General features: G+C 37.7%; 1 protein-coding gene across 1 annotated transcript in view; it reads right to left on the bottom strand.

The window, feature by feature from the left end:
* Positions 1–1951: 1951 nt before the first annotated feature.
* Positions 1952–25632, bottom strand: part of LOC149152597 (Sec14p-like phosphatidylinositol transfer family protein) — a 36658-nt gene continuing 12977 nt past the window's right edge. The window contains exons 5-10 of the mRNA XM_089438580.1: positions 23454–23507; positions 23060–23119; positions 22870–22965; positions 15964–16065; positions 5583–5663; positions 1952–2497 (exon numbers count right to left, since the gene is read on the bottom strand). Of these exons, the coding sequence (XP_089294706.1) occupies positions 2165–2497; positions 5583–5663; positions 15964–16065; positions 22870–22965; positions 23060–23119; positions 23454–23507 (726 nt within the window). The 3' untranslated portion in view covers positions 1952–2164. The remainder of the gene's footprint in view (positions 2498–5582; positions 5664–15963; positions 16066–22869; positions 22966–23059; positions 23120–23453; positions 23508–25632) is intronic.

Raw genomic sequence — 25632 nt, 5'->3', positions numbered from 1 at the left:
CCAATGGAATTGGAGAAGATAGATCAGTCCATTCGGGAACAAACCTGGATGGGGATAGAGGGACTTGAACCCTCACGGTCTATAAAGCCAATGGATTTTCCTCCTACTGCAATTTGCATTGTTGTTTACATTGACATGTAGAATTGGACTTTATCTTTATCCTCGTCCAACCATTTATTCCAAAAAAGAATTCAATTCTCCATCTAGAGTAGATAAGTTCATAATTGGATTACTTAATGTCAAATCAGTACTTCAACTCGAATCTGGCAAACAGGGGCCATTAACCATTAAATATATCCCTCAATGAAACAGTGCCTCAGATGCATGCCTTGGCAAAATTCATCTTTGAATATGTCCCAAAACATTTATTTGATATAACGCATAAACAAGGAAAACTACGTAAGTGCATGAAATCAACAACATATTTTGAAGTTATCCCTTTTGAATCTGTCCCATAACATTTGATAGTGTTATGGATAGAAAACATAGTTGAGGAAATCTTGAAGTTATCCCTTTTGAATTTGTCCCATAACATTTGATAGAAAACATAATTGAGAAATCCAGGTTACCACATGGAAGGAATGGATTTTGAAGAAAGCAAACCAATTGTGTGGACATTTGTGTGTGGATAACGAAGCTTTTTTTCTCTTTCTTGTTTTCTGTGATTCACAATCCCCAAAGATCAGTTGTCTCTACATTCACGGAATAATTGTACCAAGAAAATCTACCTAATAATTGTACCAGGAAAATCTATCTAAAATGATCACTTCATGTTGGCTCAACCACAGAGCCTGACCCCAAGGGTGTCGAAAGAATTGAACCCATGACTTCTCAATACAAAAGTGATTTAACGATGAGTACTCGACCAACTGAACTAACCCTTGGAGTTGGATAACAAAGCTCTCTTATCTATGTGCGTTTCTATATAACTCCCCTTGGAGTTGGATAACAAAGCTCTCTTATCTATGTGCGTTTCTATATAACTCTTCACCTACCGGGGAATTGATAATACCAAAAACTAATAATACTGTCTTTTAAGAAATGATAGTACTCTCTTTTTCGTTCTTGTAAAGGAGTTTCTGATCATAGATTCAAGCAAATCTCTTCTACATTGGCAACAGAGCTGACAGTGCTAACTTTGTGCCCATTGTCCAGAGAAAAGGCACAAATCCATGTCGTAACAAATATTTCGTAATTAATTGTAATGTTTTCAATTTAATATGCAAAATATATCTATATATATACACGAGGGACTAAACACTACGAACCTTTGTTATCACAACATTAAGCATGAACCTTTGAGATAAAAATTGGATCCTTGAGAATTAGTAACGGGATGATTTGCAGCATTTTTCTATTTGTAATTTTGTTTAGCTACTGTTTTGGTATATTGTACATTATGCAGTTGCCCATCATTTGTAAGCAGTATATAGCGCATCTCTATGGAATATTTGTTAGTAAATTGTAGATTATGCAGTCGTTTATCATTTGTAAGCAGTATATAACGCATCTCTATGGAAGATTTGTCAGTATATGAAATGGTTTTGTAAAAGCACCTGGTGTCTGTAAAGCAAACGCAAAGTAATCAACAGTGACGTCATCCGCTAAGTCATGGGGCCGGGAACAACTTGCAATGTTATAACCAATGAGATTTGTGGAATTTTTCTCTAGATATCATAAAATGTTCTTATATCAGCATACAGTCTTGCAGCATGGTTAGTGTTTCACCAGAAAGCAACTTTAATAATGCTAGAATAAAACTTAAACTCACCAAAATCAGGCCTGTTTTGTCGCAATATTTCGTGAAGAACCTGGAGATGAGTTTACTCAGTTATCAATCACATAAACTCTTTTTGAGCTACTTTTTGATTAGTTCTGGCAGGAAAAATAAGGATTTCATTTTTGACATTTTGCAGAATGTGGGAGTGGCAACCGCTCCCACAAAATAAGATAATCTAATGCAATTACATTAATGAGGCAAAACACCAGTTTGAGATCAGATTGTCAAACTGGAGAATTGTATACAATGTTAACCCTGATACTGAAGGATAACAACACAATCTCACACATTGTCAACTCAGATTTCCAGATATGTGGGCCAGTTATTTAAATATCCAATCGACTTTCAGCATACTCAACCTTGAACCTCATTTCTAGCTGCTTTTCAGTGTCTCAGAGATTGATCCCCATTGACATTCAAATTAGCAACACCATTCTCAACTGCCTCTTCATCACCTAAATTATGTAATGCAGATTCTAGTGTTTGTACAATAATGGTTCCTTCATCATCCTGCTCTGGAACATCCACATGAAAAGATCGCATTTTTTCTGGGGCAACAGGCTTTACAATAGCTGCTTGCTGTTTAATATAATTATAAAGTTCTACATGAAATGGATGATCTGGAGAAAAGCAATCTGTCGTCTTGCCATTACGATGTTTGGATGACCCTGAGCCCTCCTGCCTGCTGAAATGAGGAAGAACATCATAGTCCATTACCTGCAAAGAGTAATTGTGGCGTAAATGATGATAACCAAATGATACTAGACAATCCAACTTCATTTACTAATCTGTAAAAGCATACAGAAAAAATGCAAGTCCACTAGCAACAAATTAGGAAAAAGACAGTTGCCTAGATAAATCTAACTATATTAGGCTTAGCTACCATAGAAAGTAGAAGGATCTGTATTCATCCTATCAGCTTGCAATACAGTTTGCTGCACAAACCTGTCTAAACCCAGGTCTGATAAGCTCTCAAGGTTGAATATCTCAAGTTCCAATGCTTGACCGATTTATTTTTTCCTCAGAATTATTTTACTACCCAGAAAATAATGTATGCTCAAATTAATTCGGAAACTCTGAAAATAAATACACTGGTGTTCTTTACTTCACAAATAAAATATGCTGCAGAAAAATAAAAATGAAATCACCACAAGACAGCCAAAAGCCTGCCGAATAAATCTCCCTTCACTTTCTATTAAATCTGGAAAATTTTAAGGTCTAAACCCACAGAGAATTTACACAGAAAATACAGCAATGTTAGAACCTGGAATTCGGCCCCAAGATTTTCAGCCAACGAAGAATTTGGCCGCTGAAATATGGCTGCTTTGGAAGATGAATTGGCCCTGACAGATCTCAGCCTGTAATGCAAAATCTCAATCCTCCTAGCCATACCGCATGTGCACCGGAATTCTTGGCCTGTTCAAGGAAACTCGGCCTCCAAGCATTGGCCCAACTGCTGGAAATCTTGGCCCTCTTGCAGTCTCAGCCTACTCAGGCTTTTCGCCTCTCTCTCCCCTTCAAGTCTCAACCGCTTTCAAGATTCTTGGCTCTCACATAAATTCTCCGTCCAAAAATCTGCTCACAGTTTTCCTTTTTCTCCTTAGTCACTCGAGCCTCTCAGTCATGAGAAAATCGCTTCCTAAAATAATAATGTGTCTCCATCCTATTCCTTCAGTTCTCTTTATAATTTCACTTGAGCCAAATCCCTAATCTCCAAAGTGATAAAGGGTTAGAATTAAATCTTTAACCCACTTAGATCAATGGTGGAGATTAGATCTACGTCACTTAATAATTAGATTATTTATCCTTGTAGACTTTAGCTCAATAGCCAACATTAATCAATAAATTAATTAATGTGTTTTTCCTAAGTTAAAACTTAGGAAGGAAATCATAATACTTGCTCCTTTTGAAGCATCCAAAGACAACTCTCTCTTGCATGCTAGACACTTAGCTTATGCGGAAGGCCTTCCGATGCTACAAACATCAACAGATACATTGGCCATTTGAGTGAACTTGAAATACACATCTTTGAGCTCCACAACCTCAAGGTGAGTATAAAGAGCCATGTTTTGATGCATGTGTGTTAGTGCCCATGCTTAATGCTCCTAAAGCACCGTCTAGAACCGATGTATCATTATAGGGATGGACACAAGCTTTGATGGATAACCCACAATCGATGTATCATTACAGGGATGGACACAAACACAAACTTTGATGGATAACCCACACACATGATATAGAATGCACCTCACTTCTCTTGGTGCATTAATAGGATTTACTGAAATTAGCCAAATAGTTTTGTGTTCCTTTGAGAACTTTTAATATTCCAATGAAGAATAAAATAAACCTTTTGAATTCAATATTCAAGTTCAAAATTGACCCCTCTTTTTGTGGATACTTGAATTGAAATTTCATTTTCATATGCAGGAAGGAGGATACAGAATTTAATTCACAGAATTAGGAGATTTAATCTATTAGGATGATAGGAAATCCAACTGCAGCTGCATATCACTCTATTGCAATTTGCAACAGATCCATCAAGCAATACATAGCAACACATCCGTAAGAGTGGTGGCCACTGAAATAGTTAGCAACCAATATATAAACAACCAGCCAATGCACATTGGATCTAGCCCGAGTGGTTGTGGGAAGGAATACTATCTTCCCAACCCAGGTTCTATTTTCTATTCCCATAAGTGACATGTTGAGTTCATAACGAGTATATTGTTATAACGGCCTTGAGCCTCATTGTTGACCTCGCTTTGTAACCTGAAAAATCTAGAACTTACCCTAGGTGCTATCCTCAAAATGATGGGAAGTGCCTAAGTGTTTTCCCCAGGATATGTTACATGGAAAGAGAAAATGACAACCAACCAAGTAATAATGAATAGATATACAGAAGAATAATATGTATCAAGTGTCACAGTTGATCTTGTTCTGAAAAATAGTTGCTTACAATAATAGAGAGTAATTTTGTGTGTCATAATTGTGAGAACTGCAATATATCGAAAACATTGCAAAGATTTGTATATGATTATGTGTGCTTATCTCTGGAATCATTTCATCATGTATATGCTGGTAATTTACATTGTTCAATATTAGGTGGCAACAGGATACAAGATGAACCTTAGAGGCCTGAAAATTAACAAAATGAAATAAGAAGCTCTTGAAGTCTAAGAAACTAACAAAGATGCACATTTTGGTTTGTTTGTTTAAGGCCAGAAACAAATAACTTCATGATTGAATTGATTTCTATTAATTGACTTTTATTAATGTGATCCATTCATAAATACAAGTTTTAAGTGACCTTTGGTTTCATCTTCCAAAAGCTCTAAAGGGCTATGAAGGGCTCTTCCTATCCACCTATGACTCTTCATATTCCTTCTAAATTAATATTTAGGATAATATTTATAATTTACCATACCGAGACAGATCAGGTATCTAATGCTTTATATTACACAGATTTCCTATATGACAGGTTTTAGGCAAACTGCAGTTTATGGGATATTGTCCACAAACAACAAGGCCTTTGTGCAACCAGAAATCAATGTTACAAAGTTTGCTCATCACCAGAATAGTAACTCCATAAAAATGTATTATACTCAAGTTAGGAACTCATCTATACAATCTTGATGCAGTGGATTTATAATGTTTAGTTGAATATTAATAATTTCACTCTTATTAGTTATGAATCATGATAAACTTAGTCCCAATTAACCCACACACTTCACAGGTTAGAATATAAATACAAAAGCCTCTGACATGCCTAGTAGTTAAAAAAAACAAGTCTGAGTCAATATACCTTCAGCAACTCTTCCCTACCACAACCTTGCAACACCTGTACTTTTCGTCTAGTCCTTTCTTGCAACAAGGGTTTCACAACCTGCCAAGTAAATACATAAACCAAGAATCGAGAATCAACTAGTTGACGACAATCCAGAACCCAAAATAGCCACATCTCGTGGATAGCATGAATGTTATATTGTAGCTTAAAACAAATCAACTGTTTTGAAGAAAACACGAAATGCATGATATAAAGGCTAAAAGCAAATCTTATCCTCGAATGGAAGAAGAATCTGCTCTAGATGTACTCTGTGGGATATATTTCTAAAATGAAATCTTTGTCCATTCCCAAAAACAAAATACCAATAGATTCCAGTTCATCGTAACAGAGATTGGTAAAGAAACATACACAATAATATTCAAAATAAAAAACAATCCTGCCCAAAAAAGTTGTAAAAAACCCAAATAGAAATTGCAATTCATTGCACGCAGAAGTTGTAAAAACTTGTAAAAACTACATACAATGCAGAGCATGGATCTCTGCTATCCCATGGCTAATTGCATGGACCATTTCTGTGGAGAGAAATGTACACCAACCATAACATTCATTAGTAATTTTAGGAAAAGATGATCTACCAAATTCCTAGACAGCAGTTTTAGTTTTTTTGGCAGTCATCCATATTGCATAGAAGCAGTATAATACAATATATTTTTGTCTCCAAACTAGTAATACTTCTGTGTGTGGAAATAGCTAGAAGAAGCGAAGAAATTCATAGAAACAATGGAAAATAATTTTTTATATTGTTTTTCAACCAACCCATATGAACAATAACAGACACAGATAAACACAATTCGATAATCATGTAAAGGAAGTCTACAAAAAACCAAATTATCTCTAGAAATTAGGGAAATTTTCCATTATAGATTTCATAAACTCATGTCAAGAGTATGCTCAAGATTCTGGTATGGATTAAATCATCTAGAAAATAGGATACACGTTGGAAATATCCAAATCCTCCATTCCAGGTTTGGACATGCAGATAACAGGTTTGGATATCCATTGGTAACTTATTTGTGGCAATTTCAGGTAAAAGTTACAACATTTAGAGCCTTAATATGTCCACTTGTCATCACAGTACACAATCAAAACAAGGAATTTGTAACACAAAGAGACAACTACGAATTTGGAGAGGTAAATCTCAAGTTTTTGTATTGTGCTACACAACTATGACAAGGAAGACTGGAGAAAAACATAGATCTTCGTCGTTTTACATAAGTAGCCTAACGACTAAAATGAAATATCCCATTGTAAATACACTTTATATGTGAGGAACAATTAAATTAACTTGGTACTAAAAATAGACTAAGATGTACCTTTGTAGTCGTCATTTCCTCCCAAATCGGAGGAAATTGTCACAAAATTCTTCAGGAGATGGGGACACTGCTCAAAGGGCAAGTTTCCTTTCCAACCAAGCTTGAAATAGTCTGCCTGCTTTATGTATGACTGGTCATGGTATGGAGCAATGCATCTTCAGCCAATGGAGGCAAAAAAATGGCAGTTACTTGTGTCTGAAACAGGAGGGAACCATCTATCATGTTAAAGTCTTCAAATTATAAACCCCCAGATATCCTGTCTGCTTAAGAACAATGCTTATGGCCAAAGGTTGAATGCCAGCAAGGGAAAGCATTGCTCTAGAACAAATTGTGAGGGATTGTTCTTCTTGACTCCCTTGTCTCAAGGGATAAGGGATAAGAACATGGATGTGCTTGTGTATAAGAAGTTTCAGAGACTCAACAACCTGATAAATAAAATATTCTTTGGATTGTCATTTTTTATCATTATGTGAACTAATTGGCCATTAATCTGTCAAATGTGTGTAAATACAGCTTCTCCAGTGGAGACAAAAATCATAGACAACAGCATCAATTGAGGATTAAAATGCTTGGATAGGAGATTACATACTAAATTATCCACGTGCACAGTAAAGTTACACAGACAGAGGGAGAATAGAGTAGAATAGGCTTGTATTAACGTCCCCAAGTCCAAGTAGTCTACAAAACATGGACTACAACGTCATACTGCTAAACTTTTTATAAGTAAATCTCTAGCTATAAGAAGGGGAATATAATTCAAAAAAATAGACACGATAAGAAATAAATATGTGGGGATAAACTCTTAGATTCCTCTCCCCTCCAGATGTTACTCATTTGTTGGTCGATTGCACAAGCTTACACTTGTGGTTCGTCATCATGGTGGCCCTCCTCCCAATTACCTCCATTTGGCTACTCTAAAATTGTTTTGTCCAATTGATTTCCTCCAGTATAAATTTGATGTGATTGTGTCCCATGGAGTGAATGAGGAAATGCTACAAGGTCTCAATCTCCTCCAATCAGCAAATCTGGCATGTTCCATAACCCCAATCTTCATTAGGTTCTTGTCACCTCCCGCCCTTTCACATCTCAATTTGTTCTAGCTCATTCGTTTGAGCCAGAGTTTGTTCATCCTTCCATGGATTTTTAACTGTAGTATTCTTGAATTTTCATTTCACATATGGGACTGAACTGCCTTGTATAATATTGTTTTCGTTTGATCTTTCCTTTTCGTTTCCCCATTCTATAACAGTTCTTAAGGTTTCTTCACAGCTCTTTTATCTCTCTAGGGAAGTCCCTCTCTACAATATTCCAATCTTCCTTCCATTTTCTACAATGAAATTCCCATGTTACTAACCTGTGTAAACAACGTCCTCTTCTCCATTTCAACAAAACCTCTATAAAATCAATCATTTTTTTGCTTCCATTTCTAAAGGATGGAGACAGGTCTCTTCTAGGATAGTTATTATATGTTTCAAGACTATTTCCAATTGCACCCACCTAGACTTGGAGATACTAGGCCCCTATATCTTAAACCCATAAAGCAGTGTCAATATAACTAGTGAGTCAAATAGAGAGTTAATAATTTTCCACTCTAAAATTTCGGTTTCCGTGTATCTATTCTACAGGATGAATATTGCTCTCCATCCCCCATACCTCCTTTCCTTTATTAAACTATCCATGAGGCCAACTGGCCTAATAGAACAAAGATGTTTACATTTGATGCTACAATTTCAAGAAATTAAAGGAAAAATTTATAAAAAAGAAGGCCAGATTCACTCCATGTCGAGAGCTAACCACCCCTCTGCATCTGATCTCCAGAACTTGTATCCAGTGTGCATCACCCTTGCAACCAGCATTACAATATCTCCCACTCGACACCCTAACAATATTGTCACCTAACTGCTAGCTTGTAGAGTCAACCTCTTTCTAAAGATCAAATCTAGCATCATTTAGATCTATTTTTATCATGCTTGTATATGGTTTTATAGGAGCAACCTTTGTGCTCCCGCTTTCTGTCCCACACTTGTATCTAGCAGTCCCTTTAACCTATTTGTGGTCTATAATTGGGCATTGATAAAATTATTTTATCTTATGTAATGTGGTTATACACCTTATAACACAAGAAGAAATGTTGTTTGGCCTCTACCTCTTCTTATTTCTCATATACCTCTTCCCATCTCTCCTTGCATTGTCCCCACCTCTCTGTCTCACATGTCAACATATAGGAGTGTGCTCTGAGCTAATTTTCCATGCACTTGGATGTTGAGATTCCAGTGGTCTTGAGCTCTTTTTGTTTCTTGTGTTTCAAGAAGTTTTGGGCTCTTTTCTATAGCACTCATGTAAGTGCATTTTCAGTGCTTTCCTTTCAGTTGGGCAACTCTCCTCCACTATACCCCAATCTTCAAACTACTTATATTGTTGATTCCATGTATTCTTCCTCCTCTTCAGCCCTTGATTAATTTTGACTATATTCTGTCACTGTCGATCACTACCACACTTTGCCTAAATAAAATTAGCTTTCATTGCATTTCCCACTATATAACCCTATTTCAGCCACACGTATCTCATTCCAGAAGCTGATTCTGACTTCTAAAAGAATGTCGAATGAATTAATTGATTTTGAGCAAGCAGAAGCTCAATAATAATACAATGAATTTACAATAATAGAAACATCAAGTTTCTATGTAGAATATGGAAACAATCAGTTTCATCTAAGAAACTGCTTAAAAGAATAAAAATAGCAGAGTAGCTAAAAGAATGAGTATTAAATACTAAATAGGAATATTCTAATACCCTCCCTTAATACTCAATCTATTTACAACACCAATAGACCCTCTGAATTTTACAAATTTATCAGGACCAAGAGGCTTGGTGAAGATGTCGGCAGGCTGCTCTATTGTGGGAACATATTGCAACTGAACTGAGCCGTCTTCAACAAGCTGGCGAATGTAGTGGAAATGAGTTTCCACATGCTTTGTTCTTTCATGAAAGACTGGATTTTTGGCAAGTTTGAGCACTCCCTGATTATCACAAAACAAAGACGTAGGCCCTGTCTGGGAAACATGCATATCTGCAAGCATGCGTCAAAGCCAAACTGCCTCACAGGATGCCTTAACTGCTCCCCGATACTCTGCTTCTGTTGAGGAGAGAGCCACTGCCTGTTGCTTCTTACTAGTCCAAGTAACAACACCTGATCCTAGACTAAACACATACCCAGCTGTAGATTTACGGTCATCAACCGAACCGGCCCAGTCAGAATCAGTGTAACCACTGAGTATAGGATTGGAACTGCGAGTATATAGGAGGCCATAATCAGAAGTACCACGCACATATCGTAGCACACGCTTTGCTGCTATCCAATGATCAGCTTTAGGTGCTGACATAAAGCGGGAAATATAGCTTACTGCAAAACTGATGTCAGGTCTGGTGGCAGTAAGATAGATGAGACTGCCCACTAGTTCCCTGAATAAAGTTTCATCCACAGGAGGAGAGGATGACTGTGATGAAAGTTTGAGCCCTGGTTCCATAAGAGTCGTGGTCAGTTTGCAATCCTGCATTCTGAACCTGTCCACAAGATTTTTGGCATACTTGGACTGAGAGAGAAAGATATGATTTTCAGTCTGCCAAACTTCAACCCCCAGACAGTAATGAAGAAGTCCCAAGTCTGTCATCTCAAAAGTTCTGCATAAATCTTGTTTGATCCCATGGATCAAATGTGCAGAGCTGCCAGTAATGATAAGATCATCCACATATACAACCACAAGCAAGATATCATCACCAGTATGCTTGATATACAGGTTTGCATCAGATGGGCTCCGCTGAAAACCCTGATCTGTCAGATACTGATCAATTTTCATGTACCAAGCCCGAGGAGCTTGCTTCAATCCATAGATTGCTTTAGCTAATCGACACACTTTCTGTTCTTGACCAGCAACCTTGAATCCTGGAGGCTGCGTCATGTAGACTTCTTCTTGGAGATCACCATTTAGGAAAGCACTCTTTACATCCATCTGATGAACTTCCAATTGAACTGCGCTGCTAGGGCAAGGACAAGCCTTATGGTACTCATCTTGGTTGTAGGAGCAAAAGTCTCTTCATAGTCGATGCCTTCCTTCTGTGAGAACCCTCGAGCCACAAGACGAGCTTTATACTTGTCTAGGGTGCCATCAGCTTTGTATTTCACTTTATACACCCATTTGCAGCTTATGGGTTTTTTTTCTGCAGGAAGATCAGAAAGTGTCCATGTGTGATTCTTCTGAAGACTCTGGAGTTCGGCTTCCATAGCCTGTTCCCACTCAGATGTACCCTTAGCCTCTGAATAGGTTTGAGGCTCAAAAATACTGTGAAGGTTAGCCATAAGAGCAAAATTGACTGTAGACTGTTGTTTGTTCTTATGTCTAGAAGTTCTACCTTCAAGAAGCTCATCATCCCGGAGATCACCAATGGTTTTAGCCCACCATTTAGGCCGAAGAGTAGAGGAACCAATATCAGGAGGAGATGGAGAAGACTCAAGATCAATAGGAGCAACAAGAGGAGGGTTATTTTCTGGAGGAAGCTCAGATAGAGTATTATCAAATACTGATGCTAAATCATCCCTCCCATCAGGTGGACCGACCGGAAGAAGAACACTGTGAGGCTGATCCTCAGAACACTGCTTAGAAGAAGAAGACTGAAAAAATCCTGTCTTCATCAAATACTACATCCCGACTGAAGCTAAGACGACCGGTGGCTATATCTATCAGCCTATAGGCCTTGTGATGATCACTGTAACCTGTCATCATGAGTTTCTGGCTTTTGGAATCCAATTTAGAGCGCTTAGCAGGTGGAATCCAAACATATGCAACTGAGCCAAATACTTTGAGGTGACTGATCTTAGGCTTACGGCCAGACCAAACCTCTTCAGGAGTCTTCCCTTTAACAGCCTGAGTAGGTGATCAGTTAAGAAGATAAACAGCAGTAAATACTGCTTCAGCCCAGAATCTGTTTGGAACACTCCTGTGTTGTAACATGGAACGAGCCATTTCAACAACCGTGCGGTTGCGACGCTCGACAACACTGTTCTGTTGAGGAGTGTAAGGTGTGGTTAATTGACGTTTGATGCCATGAATATCACAGAAGTTGGCAAAAGCTGAAGAACAAAATTCCCCCCCATTGTCGGTCCTAAGGGTTATGATGGTACAACCAGATTCTTTTTCAACTAAGGTTTTAAACTTCTGAAAGGTACTAAGAGCATCAGATTTATTTTTTAGAAATACACCCACATCTTTCTACTGAAATCATCTACAATAAGTAAAAAATATTTGCAAGCACTGATAGAAGCTGTATTCATAGGACCACAAATATCAGCATGAAGTAACTGAAGTACCTTAGATGCGCGCCAAGATTCTCCATCTTTGAATGAGGACCGGTGTTGCTTTCCTGCTTGACAAGCGCTGCATACCCCCAACTGCTGAGTCTGAATATCAGGTAATCCTAACACAAGTCCCTCCCGAGAGAGCTGAGAGAGATACTGCATATTTAGATGCCCATATCGCTGATGCCATAGAGTGCTGATGGGAGAGACACGTGCTGCTAGAGCCACTTCTGGAGAGTCACCGGTGTCAAGTAGCCTGTATAGACCATGGTCCTCTAGGCCAACAGCAACTGTTAGACTAGTCTCCCTGTCAACAATGGAGCACTTGTGTGCACTGAACACTATATCAAGCTGAGGAGAATTCCTCATAATCTGGTTGACAGATAGCAGATTAATTTCCATACCAGGAACATAGTGTACATTCAGAAATATGAGTGTGCTATGAGTGTGCGCCCACCAGACTGAATTTGAACTGTACCTCTGCCAACTACTGTGTACTTTTCACCTCCGCCAAATACCACGGAATCACTGAAAGGTGAGAAGTCAATAAACCAGTCACGCCTGTGAGAGAAATGGCGTGATGCACCAGAATCAATGTACCATGCAGAGGAAGGAACGTGATCTGAAGACCTTTTAGCCATAAAGGCGTAAAAGGCAGAATCTGTCTGCTCGGAATGTTCTGCAACATTTGCTGTCTGATGTGGCCCTCCCTGTTTCTTCTGTTCAGAAGCAATCCTCTGTCGACAATCTTTCTTCATGTGACCGAACCTGTGACAGTAATTACACTGCACACTTTTCTTCCTAGCAGGATCAAAAGGCTGAGAAGAGCCTTTCTGTTGAAAGGACTGAGAGGACTGATATTTTGCAGCAAATGCATTTTCCAAGGACACTGATGAAGCACCACTACCAAACTGTTGTTTCCACCGATCCTGCTGTAGAAGTTTGGTGCATAACTATGGAAACTTCAGATCAACATTTGTGATGGTAATGTTGAGTGTTTCTATGAAGTGTTCATAAGATTTCGGTAGACTTTTCAAAGTAATGACTACCATATCTTCTTCCTCCATGGTTCGACCAATGGCTTCGAGCCGATCTCGAATGTCTTTAATTTTGTTGAGATGTTCCTGTAAAGACATATGTTCGTCCATCATGATGGAGAACAACTGATTTTTGAGAAAAAAAGCTCTGCTTTTGTCAGATGTCTCGTGCAGTTCTTTCAACTGTTGCCAGATCTCAGCCGCTGTCTTGCCAGAAGGAATCTGTGGTAACTGATCATCAACGACAGAGAGCTTGAGAAGCATAACAGCCTCTCGATTTCGATCATCAAATTTATCTTGATCGGTACCAACTGTACCGGGACGAAGCTCTTTGCCCAAAATGAGCTGATCAAGACGCCTGTATTCAAAAATGGTCAACATTCTTTGTTTCCAAATGTTATAGTTGTTGCCATTAAAGCGTTGATTTCCTTCTAACATCAGATTGGTGAGCGTGGCCATTTTCCCAAAGACAATACAGAAGTCTGACACAAATTTTAATGTAGTTGCCCGCTTATCCTGGTGCAAATCAAAACAGAATTTGTTCTGCGAGACAGGTTTAAGAAAAAAAAAAAAAAAAATATATATATATATATATATATATATATATATATATATATATTTACCCAGCAAAAATAAATCTCCACAGAAAAATGAGCGCTATATTTTGAACCAGCAAAAAAAAATCCTGGGTGGCTATTTTTTCTAGATAAGACGAAACTCCAATTGTCTGATTTTTCACTTAATTCATGCAACTAAGAAACAGTATAATGACCAATACGTGGACTGAAAAATGAAACCACGTGAGCCGTCGTTTTGAAATTTCTCACACAGCAAAAATGCGAGGTTAGGCAGCACGTATACACATAAACCCACGCTGCACACAGTCGCATTCTGTTCAGCTTCAACGATTGTCATACACTGGTTTTGGTCGCGTCGGGAATTGAGCACCCCAGAGCTGAATGTCTGAAATATCCCGGAAATCCACTGTTATGGACAGTCGGGTTCCTGTTAGAAATTACACACAAAACTGCCTTCGCTCTGTTCAGGAGCTCAAGAACGAGCTTAGGAGACTCGCCAATTTAATTGCGGAGGAGGAAGATGATTTCTGTGAGATTGAGGTCTTCGATCGCCTTTCCAGCACCGTCAGCGCTCTCAGGCGCCTCAAATTTGATCTCGAAGAGAAGAATTCGAAGAAATCATCGAAGCCGAAGAGGCCTTTGTCGGAGAATACTGCCGCGGCTTTAATTTGCCTCAAATTTTCACTGTCTCTGCTACGATTGACCACGATCCCATCAAATCCCGATCCCGATTGACGTCCCGATCCCGCTTTGGTCCCGATCCCGTCAAATGGACGGACGAAGAGTTTGACTTTCCTGGAATTTGATCTGAGAGCAGTCGTCCAACCTTGATGTTGTGAACAGGGGAGGTGGCGTGGAGATCTTGCTGCCCTATGAGAACACGACAGAGACGCAGGAAGAACCGACTGCGATTATCCAAACAGAATCGGTACACCAGCAAGGGAAGGCTAAATTTTGTTCTAAACCAGATCCAAGAGTTTCTTCAATTTCTAATTCCTCAGAAATGCTTTGAACCATATCGGCTTCTAGACATGAAAAATGATAATGCAGGAGAAGAATCCATTTCTGTATCGAGATAGACGACTGTAAGCTTTTATCACAGTGAGCAAAGCCGAGGCTAAGACTCAGTGAAGGCTACCTGGCTTACAGAGGGCTCGACCTTAGAAAGGAATGAAAGAAAGAACTCAAGAGATTAGGATGCAGAGAGAATAACTGTTCAAGAAATCTCTTTTTCTGGCTCCGATACCATAAAAGAATGTCGAATGAATTAATTAATTTTGAGCAAGCAGAAGCTCAATAATAATACAATGAATTTACAATAATAGAAACATCAAGTTTCTATGTAGAATATGGAAACAATCAGTTTCATCTAAGAAACTGCTTAAAAGAATAAAAATAGCAGAGTAGCTAAAAGAATGAGTATTAAATACTAAATAGGAATATTCTAATAACTTCAAAAAGTTGTTAATGACTGCTTTTGCACTCCCTGCATACAATTCCACCTATTTCTAAGTGTACTTGGCACCCATACCTCACATGCATATAAAAGTACAAAGGTTATGAAGGAGGCCAACATGCCCCAAGACCAAACCTCCATTGTTCTACATTTATTATAATGTCCCCAATTTTTGCATTATCTCGAGCTTATGTCAGCCAGGTCACATGAGTTGGATTACATTATTGGTGGCCCCGGAGGGTTTTGAGGAATTCTATGGGGTCCGACTGAGATTGCTAGCGATATTTCACCATCACGATCAGTGCCACACGGTTCACTCTTTGTTCCATCAACAAAGAAAAATTATATTATCATCAACAAAAAGTCCCAATTTAAGGTTCTAAAAAGTATGTTCAAAGAATAGATTACCAATGGCATAATGATTAAATCCAATGATCTACACCCAGCACACTATAGAGATGATGTGATATGTATAACTTTTGGTTGTGATCTTATCTGTATCCATGTTAACAATGCCTTTCAATGATCTGAACAGCATGCAAACATACCAAAATGTAAATGGCAGTTTCTAATAATCCTACATGCAAGGAACAGGAAAATACCTTCCAACAGGCAGAAAAAACATATGGAGCATTAACAATATAATATGTCTCCGTCTTCTCTGGATAATTAAGGTCATCAACTGTAGCTATCGTAGTCAATATCTGCAACCATCCAATTGGCAAGTCACATGATCAGCCAATATCAAATTGACAAAAAATTCCATATCAAAACACATTAAATCATGTCAAATTGTGCAATTCACAAGAAGATGAGCATCAATAAAACTCTTTTTCCACTTGGCATACGAGGAAAAGAGTCACATTATTTTGGGGCAGAAGACACAACTCTGGATCGGGTAACCTTAGCTTGTATAACTGTATTTAGAATTATGTTACAAGTATGTGGTGTGATTGTCACTGATTTGTCAACTTTTCTTTGTAAGATAACCCAATTAGATTATGTGGTTTAGCTTCCATTTCATCTCAGTGTAGAGTTGAGATTATATGATGTGACAGTTACTCACAGGACCATTCCTGTATGAATGTATATTTTGAATATTGTAATATTGGCTCTCACATTCTGAAAAGAAAGCACGGATGCTTGGTTCACACTTCAGAGGCATCTCTGATTAGCCAAAAATCTTTATCTTATTTTCTCTTGTATATTTTATAGTTCTATCGAGATATTTCATTGTCATCATGGAAGTCACCGGAAAGTATAACTATACATTATACCAGCAGTAGTCATTGCAGCTCAACAAGGAAATCGGAAATTCTTATTTCCTAACCAGACGTAGCAGAATCAGCATCAACAAGTAGATCGAATCAAGGTACTGGAAATCAGTAATATATGATAATACCTTTCATGCAACTGCAAATTGAAACACCATAATTTCAAGCACAAACAAATTTCTATATGTACAAAAGAGAGAATGATGACCAAAGCTTTCTGGGGAAGAACGAATGTACAACATGCATATATTTGACTTATTATCAAAAAAGCCAAGACAACGAATTATAAGATAATGCAAGCACATGTACCTCTTCAAATGTGGGGAACGTTCAGCGAAATCTGTTATGCCATTAAATGATTTCAAGGTCACGCTTACAACTGGTGATGGGAATGGTTTTTTATGTGCACAAATTTAGAATGTCGTTCCTCTATATTCAATCACTTTATAAATACATTCTATTATCAAGCCAAAAAGGAAGAACAAAACTATCAAGATTTCCAAAGAAATAAAGTAATATAAAGCCTTCTCTCGGCGTGAAAACACAAGGCGCTGCTCCTGCAATAGGAATTAAGGAGGAAATGCATATTTAGATAGAAAACTTCGAAGTTCATACACCTAAGGCATTTATCTGTGTTGCAAAGACTCATTCGACAAGGAAAAACTTGGCAAAAAAATAAATAAATAAAAACCCAACAAATAATTTTCTCAGAAAGTCTCCAATAAACTGGTAGACTCACAAGTTTTGGCAAAATAACAGCAACTCACAGGGAGGACTCAAAATCAGAACTGGATCAGGCTCCTTTGACTGATGTTGACAATTTTCTTTGGTCCAGGAGAAATGAGACCTTAACACCAGTTCTGTACAGCATCAAAGAAGTGATGGGGTATGTTGTACATCTTCTTTATCACTTATCCACATTGTTATGGCTCTGATTTTGAGTCTTGACACATATGTAGAAAACTTGCATTGCAAACATCTGTTTGTACAATCATATTATTTGAATGGTGGTAAGACAAGAATTCCAGCACCAGCCCATCATCACGTTGAACATGAAATAACACCTATAGTGATGGTGAAGATGGAACAAAGAATATTCAATATCAGTTATTAATTCCTGTCAATGGTGCCCATACCCTTGTGCATACTAATGAATGACCAGGAGAAGAAACAACCTGGAGTACAGATCTGCCTGTCAAAGTGCAGCCTGGAGATGTATTCATGTCAGCCTATTGTGAACAAACAGTTACATACTGATTGTTTGGCTGACATTGAATGCCATGAAGAGAAACAGCGTAATTCCAAAACTTTCTTGCTGAAGACTTTTGATATCGCATCCACTCTCTCTTTGGTACACATCTTTCCAGCTGCAGAGCGCTAGAGTTGACATGGACAGCTATGTTTCCACTGCTTTATGGTGTTATTGTACACAATGTACTACCCAACCATGCCTTGAGTAATGGAACGTATGTAAATTCCTTTGAAGTTTGAATGGACTCTGTTTGCAGAAATGCAGGTCTGCAGGAGCATCAAGTGTCAACTTTGTTGTTCAGAGTAGCAAATGTGGAATTGTACATCTCTTTATTTGAAGGACCAGCATACTTATGGAAGTAACTGACCACCCTGATTTGGTTTATAACATAATAGTCAAACACAAGGGAAGAGTTCATGTTTTTTATGTGATTTGTGGGTGACTGCATTAGAAATATAATGCCTGTTTTTATTGTTTAGCTTAGGGTAGGATAGTACTATATATCTAAATAAGTTCACTATCTGAACACTGGTTGGTTATTCCAGAATGTCTCATTATGAGTTTCTCTTTGGCATTTTGACTGATGCCTGGATTTTCGAGACTTTTTTGTCTCTCTTTAATTAAGTGCTAGCAGATGGCAGCGGTACAGTCTGAGTCTTTATATAAATTGCAGAAGGCGTTGCTTGTGTCAAAAAACATAAAAGGCAAGGATTTGTCATGCCGAAATTGTGTCATGGTATTACCTGAGTTACATAATAAAGTTAATGGGATTAGTAATTCCACATGTGCCCTTGGCCAAATTCTTCACAGGTACAAAGACATCAAGATAGAGCATACACATTGTACCCACCAAATCAAGCAGCATCCAGCCAAGAGCAGAAATTTGTCATGAACATTTTTGATGCAGTTGCAGCTTTTCAAGTTCAAGGGGTAGATCCTGATTGGGAAATGTACAGTTCTCAGCACCCCACAACAGGGATTGCACTCCCCATATGGAACCACTTTTAGCCCCAAATGTTACATATCCAATTTTTGGAGCTTTTTATTTATGTTAAATAGCAGCAGATCCTGGAGCCTACCAGAAAATCTGAAGAATTGAGTAGAGTGTGTGTTCCTGGAGCATATGTAAAACCCCTTACAGTAAGGTCCTTTTGTGCCAATGTCATTGATATCTGCCCACTAGATAAGAACCCTCAGGTCTTTATCGAAACCTCCATTTAACTCCAACCCACTCCATGCTCTGTCCACTGCCCTATTACCTTGACCCTTACCACCCACCCCACCTCATTTCTCTACATCCCTTTGATTCATTGTCCTTTCCTTCTCAACAAGACATCCAAAGTAGGTGCAGAGGGGAGGAAGGTGGGGAGGATGATCCCTTTGTGGCAGAGTCATTGATATCTGCCCTCTGATAAGATCTTTAGGGTCTTAATGTAAACCTCTTTGCACTCTTGACTTCATACTCCATCTCACATCTACTCCATACTTCACCATTTTTCACTTTCACTTGGGGTGAAGGACAAAGGTATTCATAATTCCCCACCCTCCATTTACCTCCAAGCCACTTTATGCTCTATCCTGCACCCTATTACCTTGACCCTTACCACCCACCCCACTCCATTTCTCTGCATCCGTTCCATCCTAAGTCTTTGCCTTCTCAACAACCAATCTGAAGGGGGTGGAGAGGGGAGGAAGGCAGGCAGGATAGATCCCACTTCATGCCACTCCCATACATCATGCCTATATCCATCCTACGTTAGAATAATCCAGAGCAGTGACCATGGAGTGGAAAACAAGTGGCAACTAGCAGTTGGATGGCACATAGCATGGAGAATGACTTGGCATAGGGGCATGATGATGAATTGGACTCTAAAAATAACATGCCGCATGCATGAGTGACAAGGTATCTGGAGACTCTACTTTACCACACAATATGATGTCGTTTTGTTGGTAAGAATTTTATTTGCACAATTCATGTGGTATAAAGAGCTAAGTGCCAAATCCAATAGATAAGGTTAGTTGAATGGAATTTTGGAAATCAATGGTGGTTGTACCCTGCATTCCAAAAGGTAGTAGTTGTGGCTACAAATAGGCAAATCATGGGAATTAGTGCTTTTTGAAAAACCCAAAAGCATGTAAAATCTAATGAGAGAATCCCTGCAACTCGGGAAAGTTGATTTGGCATGTAACTTCAGCTCGAATGGTGTTCATTCCCACATCTAAAATTTTGTTGGTAGCGAATAATCAAGGAGGAGGACAAATAAGTTTCACTAGCAAAACAAGAAGGAAAAATCCCGAAAACGTCTTGGCATGGCCAAGACATTGAATCATGAAAAACAAGTCCAATATTTGTGCACAGATCTTCAAAGAGAGATAACAACAAAATCTTTTAAGCTTTGTTTAAGGAATAAAAGGGGATTCTTTGACATTAGAATTAGAGAAGGTGCACTTCTCCTAGGTTAGAGAGCTCCATTTCTAGAGACCATTGGAGATGGTTCCAAAATTTGGTTTCACGAAACAAATTTGTCATTGTTCAATGATCATCTATGACTGTCATATATAATGAATGCAAAGCCAATGACTAGTCCTCTACATCCATCTAGTGTACAAAGTCATCAGTGACATCCATGAGAATGTCATTTTATGAATCAAAGTCACTCTCGTTAGTAATCAATGGCACACCAACCAAGCCTTGATTAGCCTCAAACAATCCATCCTCCGTGTATATATATGTTCATCCTCCTCTCGCCCCACATCCCATCATGCTGCTAGTCCTCCCTAATAATCTAGTATCCTCTTATGTGCAAGATGTAGGCCTCTATGTACTAGTCCTCTGCATCCATCTAGTGTACAAAGTAACCAATAACATCCATGAGAATGTCACTATATGAATCAAAGTCACTCTCATTACTAATCAATGGCACACCAACCAAACCTTGATTAGCCTCAAACAATCCATTCTCCGTATATATATGTTCATCCTCCTCTTGCCCGACATCCTATCATGTTGCTAGTCCTCCCTAATACTCTAGTATCTTCTTATGCACAAGATGTAGGCCTCTATGCACTATAACTAGCTTCTCCACTCTCCTAGAGGAAAGTCTAATCTTCATACAATGAAGTTTTGTGTGAACCGATTCCTCTCTACCACAAATGAACTAGCAATATGGGATAACAAGATATTGGAGCTTTGGAGCATCAACCACAATTCGCCATGCCTCCTCCACCAACCAATTGGGTCAATCACCCTAGCCTAAGTCTCTATGATCTTCCTTGGCATTGGACTTGTTGAAGAGACTTGTAAGACAAACAAACTTAATGCTCTTCCCTTCTCTATGGTGTACATCTCTTAAATGGCAATTTGAAATATTGATTCCCAGTGCATAGTCCACCAACCATTTGGGTCACCCTAGCCTAAGTCTCTATGATCTTCCTTCACATTGGACTTGTTGAAGGAACCCATGAGACTTGTAAATTAAAAATTATCTATGTGAGACTAGTATCTACCTTCTTATTTTCCCACATTTTTCTTTGCTCCAAATACAGTAAGCCAAATCAAGCACTCATTCACCTAGTAATTCTTCCTCAATGTGTGTTTGCCAATGCTCCATACTAACCTCTGTAATGCATTCCCATGTGCCATTTTACCATGGTTCATATATCCACAAACCATTATTTAGTGTCTCCAATGCTCCCAACATATACCTCTCATGGGAGACTCCAGGTCAACATGTGCCCTAATATCACATGTCAAAAACTAAGAAACATTAATAATATAAGATAGACACAAAATAAAATGTGAAACACACAAGGCACCACTATTTATCTTTGGAAACCCTACATTGGGAAAACTAACACCTAATAGATCTATTAGCCTTGACCAAACCGATCAAACCAGGGCAAAACCGACCAATCAAGGCATCTTACAATGAAGTTCTCAGGCCATTAGATAGGCTATTACATCAAATAGCATGGGTTTCCAAAACCACGGGCTTAAATGAATACTATCTTCTACTCTATAACTGAGTCAAGATTTAACCCAATAGAGAAACGAGGCTAGTAGCGAAACACATGATTATGAGGCAAACCACGTCCTTGTTCCTTGTGATTTGTCTCATGAGGCTAATAATTTACACATGACTATGTATAAATTTTGCAATGCTCCTAGAGTCCTAGTTGATCCCTACTCAACAATATCTCAACTTATGGCGATGAAAACACTCAATTCCTCCTCCACAACTCAATGCAAGACAGTGAGAAACTACTCTCCTGTAAATCCCCACCCTTTGATTTTTAAAATGAGGTCAAAAAATCTAAAAGGAGAATCTTAAAGGTTATTAAAGTGGACCCAGAAAAATATTGCATTAACTCACAATACTTTAAAAAATCATGATTTTATCTTAAAGTTCTAAAATATCACAACACATTAACATGATATTATTGCCTCCTCGGAAATAACCTGATATCAGCGATATTATTGTGATATTTGCAATTGCTCATAGCTAATACCAATCAAAACAACAAATTAAGACTTACAAAAGAAGAATCCTTCCAAATAAAATATATCACTTGAAAATTTCACAAAAGGTAATAGAAATGGAAACAAATAATAAAAGAGCTCCAGAAAGGTTACTTGCAAGTTGCATGTATTTAGATGCTAAACAGCATCTTTTCCTAAGAGTAACATTATAAAGAAATGCATTATAACTGTTAAAAATTTCAGATGTAAGAGCAAACATAAACAATACATTTTACAAAAGTTAATATGAAATGCAACAGTGTTAGTTTTTGACTTGTAACAAGATTTACTTTGATGCACATGAGCAGAGCATTCTGCATAAGTAAATAAGCAATGTGCACAAGTATAGAGCTGATACTATGCGTGGTTGATTAATATTGAGTTCTCTCTACCAGTTCATTATTGAAGCAATGCAGTGTACATAATCTTGAGATTCATAAACTTGCCATTTCAAAATTCAGACCTTAATGCGGTTTAAAGCAGAAAGTTTCAGCCCCGTCATGTCCAAGATTTTCAAGCATGGTCCAATGTAGCTCCCATATTTCTTTGATGCATTTGGCTGTTAAATAACAAGGCAATGGTTAAAATTCAATTTCTCAACGAACTTTAAAACCCATTCCCATAGCAAAACCATTGAGCTTCGCATAACTAACCAATAGAACTTGGTCTCGGTACTCATTTATCTGTATATGTGACTGCACATATTTGTCAGCCTGAACAAAGAAGAAACTTGTGTATTAAACTCTATCCATGGACACAAACATAGTGAAAGCCAAGTAAATAAGATATGCAAATATTGGGACCAGAAACATTGCATACATTCACCTATCCTTTGCCATGCAATCATTTTTAAAATGATATTGAATTAAGGAAATAAGGACAATAGGAAGAGAATTTAAGACAGGGAAATGTAAAAGGGGGTTATCTTCATTAAAAATATCTCTTGCAATATACATTAAAAAACCGAAAAAAAGTAACTGATATTTGAGTCCAATGAGGAGAAAAAATCACGAATGATCAGATAAGCAGTAAAATAACGGCTCTTACAGATGCTTTGTCATATCCACTAAGCCCCACTCCAATAGCAAAAACAGGACGTCCCTACAAAAAAGGATAGTTGAAAAATTATAATTCCTCCAGAATCTGTGAAACGGGCATTGCTCACTTGCATTTTGTTATAAGAGTGAGACAGACAACTCTATTAAAATGGAAACCAATGATAACCAATAATGGTCAGTGGTTTCTTCTATGTACAAAAATATAGCTTCAACAGCAGCATCCTAAATATTAATTGAGTCGTGACTGGTAAAGCTAACTAGGAAACCCGCATAATGAAATCCTAATAATCCTGCCTCTTGAGCAAACCTAACAGATCACATTAATGATCCATGGATTCATCCAGTAACAAGGCTTTATATCTGGCCCTCTTTCATATTTCTGAAATCACCATTTTGTTAATCAGGAATACTACTAGTAGTCATATTGATGTTTTCAAGCAGCTGTCCTCAAAATACAATGTAAAAACAAATAGTTACAAATGCCTAACTAGCCCTGCACCCCCCTGCAATTTCTAGTCACACAATGGAATATTATTTTTTTCTTGGCCTCCTGAACTCCATTCCTTCCAGTCGGTCCAGATAAGATTGATTTCCTAAAGATAATGAATTTATGATATCTGAATTTCAATTTGATATTAATTATGGTCCTCAGTTGACTGATCTAGAAAGTATGAATCTCATGAAATGAAAGTATGAAATTTAAAATTTGAAATTTGATATCATTTTCATAAGATTAATTTATCATCTCAATGTTTCATTGTTTGAAATGACAAAATTATAGAATATCATTGTGTTCAAAATTTGTTTACATACGGAATCAGAAATTCAGTTTGATTTCAAATCGGAAAATTACATGTGTGATGTATGAATCTATGATTAATTAATTCTAGAATCTTTAATGTAACTGTTATGACATATACAATATGATTTATGATTTTATCATTGTGACAATTGCTCTTGATGTTATGAATCATTTCAATTTGAGATTTCAATTCTTTGTTTCTAAATTTTCATTATAAATTTAAAATTTTAATTTTTTGATATATTTATTATTTTAAAAAAATATAGGGTCCAGATGAGTGCAGCACCTACACTGCTTTCTTCAGCCGATTCCAATCGCACTCATAGTTCGTATAATTTTGAGTAGGACATATCTGCTTTCTCTATTAAAATATCAGAGGGGCGTTCATGTTTAGAACTGCAACTATAATTGTTGGGCAATAAAATTCAACACAAAGCTACAGTATGCATTATCTTAATATGTTGTGCTCAATCTCAGTTCCCTTGAATTTCAAAGGACATCTATCTATTGGAAAACATCCGTCTTAGAGTTGTCGAGTTGTTTTCCTTTCTTAGGAGTGTTGTTGCTTACCTCTACGAGACTAGAACACCTAACCCCAATGAGAACATTTCCTTGCAAAAGATGGCCTTTTTGTTGCACCATTAAAAGTGCTGTCCTTATTTTCCTTTTTTAAACTCAGTCCATCCTCATCACTCTTCTTCCTTGGAAGGTTTAGTAGTTGGGGATGCTAACATGGTCAGCTTTCTGTAGATGCGTAACCCTAACCCAAAATAGGAAAGTAGATTGAAAGGCTTAACCAACATTAGAGTTCAAGACAAACCAATAGACGGGGTCGAAGAATGGAAACCAAAGTTTCATGGATAGACTTACATGTGTCATAAACCAAGGCCCATAATGCAGGATACTATCTCTATCCAACATAGGTAAATTCCACCATGAAGAACTTCCTTGAATCACAATTTTGGGTGTAGGCCAATTTATGGTTTCTATTTTTCTCAGGTCAATTCTTTTTCATTGTTCTAAATTCTAATATTTTGATCCCTAGACACAAGAACTCCTGTTGAAAAGAAAACACGCTTTGAACTTTTTGCAAAAGCAAAATTTTGTTTGAGTATGTAATATTCCTAATGGAAAATTTAACAATAGATACCATAAATGAACTTGAACAACAAAATAATCATAGATAAACACAGATAAATGCCAATAAAATCACTGGGTCATTTTATTAATCCACTGGAAAGAGTACATCAACATGAAGGAATAGTGAAACATGGGCTTGCCAAGCAGGCAGAGCAAAACCCAAAGAAAGATGTTTGGCCCAAAGGATGTATGACCTTGGCAATGATGTAGATGGTCCAGTGAGAAG

This window comes from Pinus tabuliformis, chromosome 9, assembly GCF_031772625.1.
Source record: "Pinus tabuliformis cultivar Carrire ecotype Pingquan chromosome 9, CPIR1, whole genome shotgun sequence".
In the NCBI taxonomy this organism is placed as follows: Eukaryota; Viridiplantae; Streptophyta; class Pinopsida; order Pinales; family Pinaceae; genus Pinus; species Pinus tabuliformis.
This window is presented reverse-complemented; position numbering and strand designations above follow the sequence as displayed.